The sequence below is a fragment of the Bubalus kerabau genome, chromosome 6 (genome assembly GCF_029407905.1).
Source record: "Bubalus kerabau isolate K-KA32 ecotype Philippines breed swamp buffalo chromosome 6, PCC_UOA_SB_1v2, whole genome shotgun sequence".
In the NCBI taxonomy this organism is placed as follows: domain Eukaryota; kingdom Metazoa; phylum Chordata; class Mammalia; order Artiodactyla; family Bovidae; genus Bubalus; species Bubalus kerabau.
This window is the reverse complement of record NC_073629.1, coordinates 120,648,153-120,660,479: the sequence shown is the minus strand read 5'-3', so window position 1 is coordinate 120,660,479 and position 12,327 is coordinate 120,648,153. Positions and strand designations below refer to the sequence as shown.

At 66.3% G+C, this 12,327-nt stretch overlaps 1 protein-coding gene across 1 annotated transcript in view; it reads right to left on the bottom strand.

Annotated features, from left to right (window-relative positions):
* CROCC2 (ciliary rootlet coiled-coil, rootletin family member 2) overlaps positions 1 to 12,327 on the bottom strand; it is a 62,754-nt gene that overhangs the window by 44,719 nt on the left and 5,708 nt on the right. Inside the window, 9 exon segments of the mRNA XM_055587137.1 lie at positions 16 to 160; positions 571 to 753; positions 2,673 to 2,863; positions 3,084 to 3,272; positions 3,584 to 3,680; positions 4,064 to 4,261; positions 4,706 to 4,806; positions 8,530 to 8,695; positions 9,957 to 10,063. Coding sequence (XP_055443112.1) covers positions 16 to 160; positions 571 to 753; positions 2,673 to 2,863; positions 3,084 to 3,272; positions 3,584 to 3,680; positions 4,064 to 4,261; positions 4,706 to 4,806; positions 8,530 to 8,695; positions 9,957 to 10,063 — 1,377 coding nt within the window.

Below are 12,327 nucleotides of genomic sequence, written 5' to 3'. Positions count from 1 at the left end.
CGGCTGGGGGCGCACCCGGGCCAGGGCGCCATGCAGACCCTCCCTCTCGCTCTCCAGGATGTCCCTCTGCAGCCGCGCTGAGTCCAGCGCCTCCTGGGCTGACACCAGCTCCGTCTTGAGCCCCGAGACCGTGCCCTCCAGCTGCTCCAGGCGCCCTTGACTGAGACCCAGAAACAGAGGGCAGAGGGCATAAGGCCACCTCAGGATGAGAGCCGGGCCACCTCGTGGGGCCCGCAGTCAGGGTGACCGCCTGAGGCTGCCCCCAAGGCCCAGGGCCCTGGAGAAGCACGGGTCCCCTGCAGGCCTGGAGTAGCTGCCCGGACCTGGGTGACAGCCTGGGCCAGGAGAGGGCACCCATGCTGGGGCCCACCCCAGCGGGGCCCAGGGATTGGGGTGGGTTTGCCCGAGGTGGGGGGTCTGGCACTGGCTGGACTTGGGGTGGGGTGTGAAGGCGGTAGGCGGTGGTCAGTGTGAGAGGGTCTGCGGTCTCACTAGCACCCCCTGATGAGGCTGGTCCCGGGGGTGGGGGGACGCGGGGCCCAGGGGCCGAGACGCCTGCTGGAGGCCCACCTGCTCTCTAGCGCCCTCCGGCCGCGCTCGCCCTGCCGCTCCAGCGCTTCCTTCTGCTCTGTGCACTGCCGGAGGCTCCTCTGCAGCTCTGCGTTCCTGGCCTCCAGGCTCTGCTTCTCAGCGTGGGACGTGGCTGCCTCCCCCCTTAGCTCCTCAACCGTCTCCTCGAGAGCCGCCTTCTCTCTGGAAGGAGGCGAGGCTGAGGCTGGGGGTCCTGGGCACATTCGCACCTCTGCCCAGCGCCTGGGGGGCGAACAGGGCAAGGGGGCCGTGGAGGCCGCTTGGGCCGGGCTCAGGGACACCTGCAGACCACCCCCAGCTGGTCTGTCCAGGCAGGTGGCTCCCGGGTGTGGGCCTTGCGGGAGCCTGTAAACCCGGAGGGCCAACCCTGGGGCGTCCCTAAGCTCGGGCCGCTGCCCCCATGCACTAAGCCCAGCCAGGCTGGCGAGACCCTGTGCGAAGGAGGGAACCCCGGCCTGCCAGGGGCCCCCACATCTCCAGGTGCTGCTCACCCGCCCTGACAGCCGACCCTGGAGACCCGCACCCTCCTCAGAGCTGAGCTCACCGCTGACCCCCACCCAACCCCAAGGTCCCCTCTGCAGGTCACCCGCCAGCCAGGACTGGATCTCAGCTGTTGCCTACCCCGCCGGGCCCCAAAGCACCGAGTCCTGAGGCCCCAAACGCCTCCTGACTCAGCCTCTCATCCCCATGTTGAGGGACCGCTGGGTCTGTCCCGCCCAGACCTCAGGACGCTGCGGTCTAGCCACTTGTGGGAAGGCAGTGTCCCGGCGAACAGCCCCCCGTGGCCCCGCCCCAGTGACCGCTGCACTCAGCAGGCTGAGGTGGCCCTGCCTGCCCACCCCACACCCCGCCTCCGCCCATCGCCCCTACCGGAAGGCCCTCCTGAGACCTCGCGGACTCCCCCATTCCTGCCAGGCCTAACCTGCCTGCTCCTGTCTCTGCCCACGGCCTGTGCATGAGCAGGACTGGGTCTAATCTTCCCTTGGACCCCCTGTCCCAGCACTGAGTGTACTGTCGAGCCCTCCAGAGAAGGGGTAGCCCCGAGGGACCTGCAGGCCCGACCCCCGGGTGAGCGAGGGGAAGCACTGGCTGTCCATCCATCCCTTATGGCTGCCTCCTGCAGGAAGCCTTCCTGGGCTGCCAGCACGTTCCCACCCCACACTCCAGCTCAGGCGCATGGGGGTCTGGGAAGCCCAGGGCTACCGATGCCAGGGGTTCTCTTCCCACCCCTCACCACCACCCGCCCCAGGGCAGTCAGACGTGCACAGAAGCATCCAGACAGCCTCCTGGCCAGGTGCACCAGGAGACGCCAGACCCACGGGACACGCCAGGAGGGCCGGCAGGGAACTGGGGGTCCGTGGACCACCTGTGAGGGATGGCCCAGACCCCTGGAGGACTCTCAGCAATGGGAATGGGGCAGCGGGGCAGAACACAGCCTGGTCCCAGGAAGGGCGTCTGGGAGGCGAGCCGAGGGCCAGGGCTCGTGCTCAGCCTGGGCTTTGGGAAGGTGAGTCCTGGACGCATTCTGGATGGGCCCAGAGCAGGAAGAGGGGTGCTCAGTGCAGGCAGGGCTTCGGGGTGAAGAGGGGAGGGAGGCAGCCTCCATCTGGATGTTTTCACTTCTGCTCCTGGAGGGCCTCATGGAAGAGGTGGCCCTGCCTGCCTGCCTCACCTCCCCAGGAGCTTGTTCTCCCACAGGGCCTCATGGAGGAGGTGGCCCTGCCCCCCACCAGCCTCACCTCCCCATGAACTTCTAGAGGGCCTCATGGAGGTGGTGGCCCTGCCCGTCGGCCTCACCTCCCCAGTAGTTTGTTCTCCCAGAGGGCCTCGTGGAGGAGGTGGCCCTACCCCCCGCCAGCCTCACCTCCCCAGGAACTTCTCCTAGAGGGCCTCATGGAGGTTGTGGGTCTGCCCGTCGGCCTCACCTCCCCAGGGGCTTGACCTGCCTGCTCACCTCCCCTCCCCAGGAGCTTCTCCCAGAGGGCCTTGTGGAGGAGGTGACCCTGTTCACCTGCCTCACCTCCCCAGGAGCTTCTACTGGAGGGCCTTGTGGAGGAGGTGGCCCTGCCCGCCAGCCTCACCTCCCCAGGAGCTCGCTGGTCACGCGGCTCCACTGTGCCTCCCTGTTCTGTGCCTGCAGCTTGCCCCGGAGGTCCTGGCGCTCCTCCTGCAGGAGGCTTCTTGAGGCCTGCAGCTCCCGCTGGCTCTCAGACAGCTGCTCCTGGAGCCCCGTGGCCCTCGCCTCGGACGACTCCAGCTGCTGGCGCAGCTCCTGCCCGGGAGTGGGGGTGTGGTGAATCCCTGCGGCCTGGCCAGGCCTCTGAACACAGAAGCCAGCCGGGGCCCCTACTCCCAGAGAAAGGACGCAGTTCCGACCAGAGATGCACTGCAGGGCCAGCCTCCTGGGGGGTCAGCCTCCTGGGGGGTCAGCCTCCTGCGGTCCACGGGCAGGCCCATAGCGGCCCTTCTCAGCCTGGCAGGCTTTTGCCTACCTGCTCCCGCTGCCGCCACCTCTGAATGGCCGCCCGCACAGCCCACAGTGCTGAGTCCGGGGTGGCCAGGGACTCAGCCCTCAGGGAGTTCCCAGGGTGCAGGGGGCTCCTCCGTTGGCCCTGCACCCCCTCGCCTTCAGCATCACTGCTCCTTGCCAGCTCCTCACTCCCCGCATCTGCCTGGGCCACCTTCAGGGAGCAGAGAGGATGGAGCTAAGGGCTGAGGTCATACGGGTCCTGCCAGACCATCTCCCAGGCCAGCCTGAACTGCAGGGGCCCTGCAGCCCGTCGGCTGCCCATGTGGGAAGGACCCAGCTGGGCCTGCACCTGTGTGATGCTGTCCAAGAGAAGCCGCAGGGTCTCCACCTCCGCCCTCGAGTCCTCTGGGGCTGTCGGGCCTCCGCCGCCATGCTGGGACTCCTGGAGGGATGGGGGGTGGGGGAGGCTGCTCAGCGAGGCCCAGGTCCCCACACACCAGCCACCCTCTCCCAGCCGCGCACCAGTCTCTGCACGTCCATTCTCAGGGAAGAGATGGCTCTCTCCTTGCTCGTGTTTTGCTCGGTGAGCTTCTCCACCAGCAGTGTCTGCTCTGCGAGTCTGGGGACAGCGGGGTGGGGCAGGGCTGTCCAGGCGGAGATCAGAGCCCAGGGCACTGGGGGCCTGGGAGTCTGGCTCTGTCTGCCTCCTCCATAGTGCTGTTGGCCGCCTCTGATCCCCACTGCGGTCAGACGCCCCTCTCCTGCTCTAGAAACTTCAGCGGATCCCATTGTCTCGGGGGTCAGTGTAGATCCCGAGTTCAGCATCGAGCTCCCGCCATGACCCGGACTCAGCTCGCCAGCCCCGTGGTGGCTTCCCTGCCCCCCCTGCCCCTCCCTGCGACTGCAGCACCTCTGACGGTTTACTGTCTTTCCTTCCAGCTTCTTCTCTGGCCCCGGCCACCCTTGGGCCCCCTAGACCCAGAGCCCTGGGCGCCCACACACCTGGCCTGGAGCGCCGCCTTCTCCGCGGCCCAGCAGCCCTGCAGCCGCAGCATCTCCCGCACCTTGTCCCGCAGCTGCTGCTCCAGGGCGGCGGCCGCACTGCCGGCCGTCAGCCGCAGGTTGGAGCTGAGGTTCAGGCAGGCCGTGTGCAGGCGCCGGGCCATCCTGGCCACGTCCGCCCGCAGGTCAGCGAGGCCCCTGCGAGACCAGGGCGCACCCGGCTGAGCCTCAGGAGTGTCTGTGGGCTCAGCCTGGGGGCTCCACGCTGGCTGGGACAGGCGGGGTCTGGTCTCAGGACAGCGGTCTGCCCACCTCAGCAGAGGACCCACAGGTGGCATCACAGCCGGGGCAGGGCTGGGCCGGGGCTGGGCCAGGATGCACAGGACGGGCTGTCTGCCTGGAGCGGGACTTGGACCGTCTGAGCCTCAAGGGCCCACGACAGACAGGTCCTGGCAGTCACCAAGGGTGAGGTGCCTGGCCAGGACCAAGCTCCATGCAGGTCCGCCCGCTGCTGCTGATGGTGGCTCCCTAACTGGCCTGCCCGCTCATGCCACCTGGCCCCCCGCCTGACCCGCCCTGTGTACTCGGCCACCTCCTCCAGGGTGCCCTCTGTCCCCTTTGGGCCAGCAGGTGGGCACGCACTTCTCAGTGGCTGCACGCAGCTCGGCCAGGCGTCCCTGGAGCGCGGTGACCTGCCTCTGCAGGAGGGCGTCCTGGGGCTGCCCCGAGCGGGCGCGCCCGGCCTGCAGGCAAGAGGCGGAGGCCAGGCTGAGGGGTGGGGGGCCTGCGACCCCATTCACCCCCACACCACTCCTCTGGCACCGGGGGTGGGGAGCAGACCTCGTCATCAGCCTCTGTGGCCCCTTCTCCTCTCCAACAATCAGACTGCCCCCTATCTGGGACAGCGCTTGGCTCCCCTCCCAGAGGCTGTAGGGGTGAGCGCCCCCAGCTCCAGAGCCAGGACCCCCTCAGCCTGGTCCCCCTGGGGGTGAAGGCAGCACTCAGCTGGGGTGTGGGCGGTGGGGGTGTGGGGGTAGGGGGTCGGGTGTGGGCGAGAGTTGAGGCGGCAGGATGCAGCCCCGTGTGGTCAGCGAGGCCAGACTTGCAGGGAACTGCGCTGAAGCCCAGACTCAGAGTCCCGGCCTCCATGCCGCCTCCCCAGCCCCGCGCCCAGGGCCGGGTCCCGGACGCTGAGCTCAGAGGCTGGGCTCTGCAGGCTCCCACAGCCCCTCCACCTGGTGGAGCCCCAGTGCTTTTCCGTGTTGCTTCAGACAAAGCCGAAGGCTCTCTGGCTCCAGACCCGCACCCTACCCGCCCCTTCACGAGGCCTTTGCTGAGCCCCCTCCCTGACCCCCACTGAGGCCCCCCCATGAGCCCAAATGCCTCCTGCGGTGCACCGTCTCCGGGAGCGCCTCCCGCCCACTGTGGTCATCGAGAGCCCTGGTGACACGGAGGGGTGGACACCCGGCCCCGCCTGTCCGACACTGATGGAAATACAGGACACGCCGGACTCCACAGCTTCTGGAAGCGAGGCTGGCGGCCGGTGTGGTAAGGGACACGCAGGCCAGGGACGGGGAAAGTTCCTGACTCGAGAGCGACTTGCCAAACAGCAACTTGAACTTGTTTCTTTGACCACAGGGGCTCCGAGGACATAGGGGAAAGCCTGGGTCCACTCAAGGGGGAGTCTACTCACCTATAAGAGTGACCCCCCCAACTTGCATTCCAAGCAAGGTGTGCTAGAGACAGGCAGACCTGCACACACACGCATACACACACACACCTGCCTTTAGGGGCTGTAAGCAGGTATGGTGGACAGGGAACCAGTGTGCACACACACACAGAGACACACACACACACATACCTGCCTGCAGGGGCTATAAGGAGATGAACCAGCACACACATGCCCACACGCGCACACACACACACACACCTGCCTGCAGGGGCTATAAGGAGATGAACCAGCACACACATGCCCACACGCGCGCACACACACACACACACACACACACACCTGCCTGCAGGCGCTGTAAGGAGGTGCAGTGGGTGGTGAACCAGCACACACACGCACGCACACACACGCACACAGCCTGTAGGAGGGGCAGTGTCCCCCGCAATTCACATGTTGAAACCTAATCACCCACGTGATGGTATCTGGAGGTGGGGCTTTTCAGCTCCACCCCTATGAAGGGTGTTAGTGCCCTTAGAAAAGGGGCCCCACGAGCTCTCTCTCCCTTCTGCCGTTTGAGCGGATAGCCAGAAGGTGTCATTGGTGATTCAGACAGCGCTGCTCATCCTCACCAGCCACTGAAAGGGCTGGCACCTTGATCTTGGGCTTCCAGCCTCTAGAGCTGTGGGAAATGTTTGTTTATAAGCCCGGGGCTGGGGTACTTCTGCTCCAGCAGCCTGGAGGGACCAAGACAGGAAGGAAAAATCTTGGAGATTTGGATTTGGAAGCATGAGTTAGCCTCGGTGCAGTTTTCAGCCTAGATTCACAAAACCTGGGTGGTTTTAAAACAGTAAATTAAAGCTGAACATTTACTTCCATGTGGCCCCAAAGATGATCAGAGTCCCTAGAATCTGCCTGAAGCAAATGAAAATCTTTTTTGGAACATACCATGTTCATTCCAGGTTTCAAAGAATTTTCAGAGTTCCAAGGATACTACACGGCTCTTAACTGAAGAAATCAGAAAACCACCAAAGACACAAAGGAGCCCAGCGCCATGATCAAGAACCAGCGGAAACAATAAACTCAGACCTTGAAGGAGTTCAGATGTTGAAACATCAGAAACAGACTACAAAATAACTGCTCTCTAGCATGCACCCCACTCCAGTGTTCTTGCCTGGAGAGTCCTAGGGACAGTGGAGCCTGGTGGGCTGCCGTCTATGGGGTCGCACAGAGTCGGACACGACTGATGTGACTTAGCAGCAGCAGCAACAAACAGAGCAGGGGCTGGAAAACGTGAGACTAAGATATGCAGAGAACAGAATAAAAGCAGGAGCTTTAAAGATGAAAAATACAGTGTTAGAAGTTACACCAAATAGGCAGGTTTAACAGAGATTGGATACCAGGAGAGAAAACTGATGAGCAGCAGGGTGGGCTTGAACAAATTACCTATGACATAGACCAGGGCGATAAGTAGGGGAGGCTATGAGCGTAGGAAGGAGCCCAGGAAGCATGAGGTGCATGGGGCAGAGGGGAGGGGAGGGGTAAGGAGGGATTGGGGGGAGAAGGGAGGGAGGGGAGGAGAGGGGAGGAGGGAGGAGGGGAGGGGTGCGGGAGGGGGGACTCGGGCAACTGTGGAAGACAGAACAGCAGCTTCCCCAGACAAAGAGAGAAGGAACCCTGATGAGCAGAAGCAGAATAAACGGAAATCTGCTGTTGGAGGTCACAGGAAGTCACAGCAGAGAACCCCCAGCGACCAGAGCATGATGCCCACCAGAGGAGTCAGGGGTCGGCGGGTGTTGGCGGGCTGGAAGCCAGGAGATGGAGCCAGGACCTCGCTAAGGTGCTGAGAGAAGCCTCTGCCAGCAAGTGGGAGAGGCGGTCAAGGCCAAGGGGGAGTAGACAGCCTTGATCGGTGGCGCCAGACTGGACCCAAGGTCCGCCTCCAGGGCGCCTGTCCTGCCATCCAGCTGAGGCTGGTGAGGGGTCCGCCCTGTCTCACCGGCTCCGTGACAGCCCAGCGCCCTGTGAGGACTGATGTGATGGGAAAGGCTGTGCCTTCTCCCCACACCCTCCTGTCCCGGGACAGCTGTCTTGCAGGAAGAGCCATGCCCACAGAGCGGGGGCAGCCCCTGCTCCGCTGGGTCCGTGTGGGAAGAGCTGGGATGTCTCCTCTGCAGTGGGCTTGTCCGAGGGACCCCCGCGCAGGGTCAGCCTGGACCCGGGGACCACCTCGGCCTCTGCCCCATGGCCAGGAAGAAATCCTGCCCTGGAGGCCGCTGGCAGGCACTGGGGGGCATCCAGGGCAGATCAGGGAAGGTGCGGCCAGGCACAGGCACGGCTGACAGTCCCAAGTCCTGCCCTACTTCACGCTGCGTGTCCTGCACCTGGCAACCAGCCCGCGGTCCACATGGCACTGCTGCTGCAGTGAGGCTGAAGCCACAGCCCCGAGCCCTGACCCCAACCAGGGCTGAGGGTTTCGTAAGAGGCTGTGGGGTCCCTGCTGGCCTGGGAGTCTGGCCCACGAAGACTCCTCCCTCCGGCACGGGGCAGCCACACGGGGGCCAGGGCTCAGCCCTCACCCGACTTCCCAGTCCAGCCCCGGGCTCCTTCTCTCAAAGGGGGGGGCTTCCCACCTGGTGTCCCCCACTCTGCAGATGGCTGTGGCCAGGCCGGGCAGGGTCGTGGTGTGGCAGGGGCTGCCACCAGCTCACCCCCTCCCGGTCCTCGCTGTCCACCCCCACGTCAGCCGCGGGCACCGAGCTGGGCATCGCCCTGCCCATGGGCGGGAGCTGGGGAGCACCTCTCTGTGGGTCCGGCGCTGTGCTTCCCGCAGGTCCAGCTCGGCCCGCAGACGGGGCATGCTGCCCGTTGTCCTGGCCAGCTCCTCGGCCAGCCTGTTGTGGGCCTTCCTCAGCTGCTCCAGCTGCTCCCGCAGGAGGGCATTCACCTGGGAGAGGCTGGTGCTCCTGGATGGGCAGGGATGCGGCAGCGTGATTGTAGGCGGGTGGCCTCCCCTTACAGACGTGCTCAGACCCCAGGCCCCAGACCTCCTGGGCTCAGACGACCCCAGCTTGATTGTGCAGCCCCTCCGCTCTTAAGTGGTGCTGACTGTCTGCAGTGGCTCCCCCGCAGACAGAAAACGGAGGCCTGCCTCAGGTCCCCCTCTGGCACCCCGCCCCGCCCCCGATATATCTGCTGTCCTTTCCTCCCTCCCTGAGCTCCCTGGCTCTGCCCTCACGACTATGGCTGCCGTTCACTCCAGGGTGTGGAGGTGAACCCCCAGACCAGCAAGAGGGTCAGGGCTTGGGAGCCCCAGCTGAGGGAAGCAGGGCTGGGAGGTGGGCGCATTCCTGTCGCGGGGTGGTCTGGGGAGAGGGGTCAGGTGTGCCCGGGGAGGGGGCAGCCCCTCCGTGACTGTGGGCCTCTCCCCGGAGGCAGGCCTGTGTGTGGCTGCAGTCAGGGACCCCCAACCCTGCAGAGCCCCCACTTCCTGGCCAGGCCACGAGCCCATGGGGATTCCTCTGCTCTTCTCCGCTCTGGGGGCTTCAGCCTCTTGGAGGTTTATTTTCTGCAGCCCCTGCCCCTACCCCCCGCTTCTCCAAAACTGGTTTTCAAGATGCTTTTCAGCACTGATCCTTTGCCAGTGTCCCTGAGGAGGAACCAAATCTGGGAAGCATGCCGCAGACAGCTTAACCTTCCTGGGTCTGGCGACGGAGCCGCCTTGGGGGCTCCGCCCCGCCTGCTCCCCTCGGCAGGGACTCTGGTGAGATGCTCTTCCCTCCAGGGGCGTGTCCTGGGGCTTGGGGCTCCCTCTGGGGGGCTGGGGGTGACATACAATTACCCACAGTGCTCAGATGAGCCTGGTCGTGACCACAGAGCGGCTTGAAGCCAAAGGGGCCTGGGGGTCAGGGCTGGAGCAGGAAGAAGAGTGGGACTAGGGGGAACCGGGAGACATCCCAGGACTGGCCAGGCCAACCAAGGCTCACAGGCAGCTCTGGTGCCCTGCCTGTAGCACGGGCCAGAACACCTGCCCCAGCTGGTGTGGGGGTCTGGGGAGGGGCACGCCAGGGAGCAGACTGAGGCCCAGGTGTGTGGCCCCCGCCCCGCCCTGCTCTGCACCCCCGGCTCTGACTCGGAGTCTCTCTGGAGGAGTCGCCAACAGCCTGGGGCACCTGCCCTGCCGGCAGGCTCCCTGCAGGCCTGACGGCCACGCCCGCCTGGCCTCACCTCTGCTCGGCCGCCTCCAGACGGCCCAGGGCCTCCTCCAGGTCCATGCTGCGCTCCAGCTCCGACCTCCGCAGCTGGGCCGTGGTGGCCTCCAGCCGGGCCTGCAGCTGAGAGGGCATTGACCCACCTGGCCGGCTGCTTCCAAGCCCTGCGGGCCGGGTGGCTTGGGCACAGGGCCCTCCCAGGGATGGTGGGAGGCTCTGGGGGTCTCCAGCTGGGTGGGGGTCAGGCTGGGGTCAGGGGTGCGGTCGAGCGGGGTGTGGTCAGAGGGGTCAGGCTGGTGGCCGGCCTCATGGCCGCCCTGCGCCTCGTGCCCCGGCCGGCTGAAGAGGCCCCGCGTCAGGCCAGGTGAGGGGGCATGGAGCCGGTCTGCGGTCACCCGCACTGCAGTGAGTACGCGTGGGGTCCCACCCCACCCCTTCTGCCTGTGCTTGACCCTCTGTCCACCCCAGCCCCTCATCCAGCAGGGGGACGAAGCCACCCCACCATAGGTGGGCCTGCAGCCACCAGGTGGGTCTGGTGGCAGGGAAGCCCCTGGAACTGGCCCAGACCACCGGTGAGTCTTCAGGGCTGAGCTGACGGAAACCTCGCTCTGAGGGAAAGGGGCTGCTGGGGGCCGGGGGCACCAACCAGATCTGCACCCAGAGCACATTCTGGGGGTCCGAGGAGGGGCTGCAGCAGGCCCAAGGGGCCGGCTGGCGGGGGCTGAGACAGGAAGACAAGAAGCACGGAGGGCCCCCCTGTGGCGGGGCTTGGGGCCCAGGACGCGGGGAGGGTGGGGCTCCCCTGAGGCCCGCGGAGGGGCTGGGGGACCCGTGGAGGAAGGAGACAGAGGCCCACGGAGCAGTCACGCCCACCCCAACGCCGCCCACCCGTATCCTCTGGGGCACTCAGGGAGACCAGGCTCATCCGTGGTCCGCACGAGGGGTGCCGGATGTGTGCAGGGGGGCGGGTGCGGCCTGGAGCTGGGATCTCACTGACTCACTCCATTGCCTAATTTGGCTGCAGGGCTTCTGTGGCTTATATTCCCACTGGCCTCTTGTTCCCAACATCTCCCCACCCTGTGCTAGGAAGACGCCCCCACCCCCAGCTCCACATGGGCCGGGGAGGGGGAGGGCAGCAAGCTCACCCAGTGTTCCCGTCCCGCTGGTCCTGCCCGAGGAGCTCCCTGGGGGGGGGGGTGGAGGTGAGGACGGGGGTGGGGGACCCCTTCTTGGGGCTGGGGGTGAGGATGGGGGTGCGGGGCCCCTTGCGGGGTGGGGGTGAGGACGGGGGTGGAGGAGCCTCTTGTGGGGCTGGGGGTGAGGACGGGGGTTGGGGGCCCCCTTTGTGGGGTGGGGTGAGAACGGGGTGGGGGTGCTCTTGTGAGGCTGGGGAGTGAGGACGGGGGTTGGGGGCCTCTTGTGAGGCTGGGGGGTGAGGACAGGGGTTGGGGCTCCCTTAGTGGGGTGGGGGTGAGGATGGGGGTGGGGGGCCCTCTTGTGGAGCTGGGGGTGAGGAAGGGGGTCTGGGGGCCCCTTCGTGGGGCTGGGGGTGAAGATGGGGGTGGGGGGCCTCTTGTGGAGCTGGGGACAAGGACGGGTGTTGGGGGCTCCCTTCATGGGGTGGGGGTGAGGATGGGGGTCCGGGAGGCCTTCCTGGGGTTGGGGGTGAGGACGGGGGTGGGGGGCCTTCATGGGGCTGGGGGTGAGGACGGGGGTGGGGGGCCTTCGTGGGGTTGGGGGTGAGGACAGGGGTGGGGGGCCTTCGTGGGGCTAGGGTTGAAGATGTGGTGGGGGGCCTTCGTGGGGCAGGGGGTGAGGACCGGGGTCCGGGGGGCCCCTTCGTGGGGCTGGGCACACCACCAACCCCAGGAAGCCCTCAGGACCCTCGAGGAGACGTGGGCAGCTGGGGTCATCACGCTTTCAGCCCCGGTCACTTGTCACACCAGAGAAAGGGCCGAACCGGGTCACCTCTCAGCCCACAGCACGGCCCTGCACGGCTGGGACCTGCGGTGAGCCTATTTCTTCATCTGGGGTCGTCTGTCCCGTTGCATAGAGCAGGGGGCCGTGCAGACACAGGGGCTGTGAACACCCCTGCTGTGGGCCTGCCCTGTCCTGCTCTGAGGCCATGACTTGGGGTGGTGGACACGAGACAGAGGCCCTGCCCGGTGACCTCCATCACCGATCTGCCTCAGTTTCCCCACCTGCACACCCGGAGGCCCTCCCGGCCGCACAGCTCGGGGCCGAACGGCCTGTTGCTGCAGCCGGTCACCCTGGCAGGCCCTGTTGCTGCCGGGGGCACTGAGGGTGTGTCCAGGGCCTGTCTGTCCACCTCGGCTGTCAGGGGAGAGGCCGGGGTGCAGTCAGCTCCTTCCGGCCTGCCCGCCTCC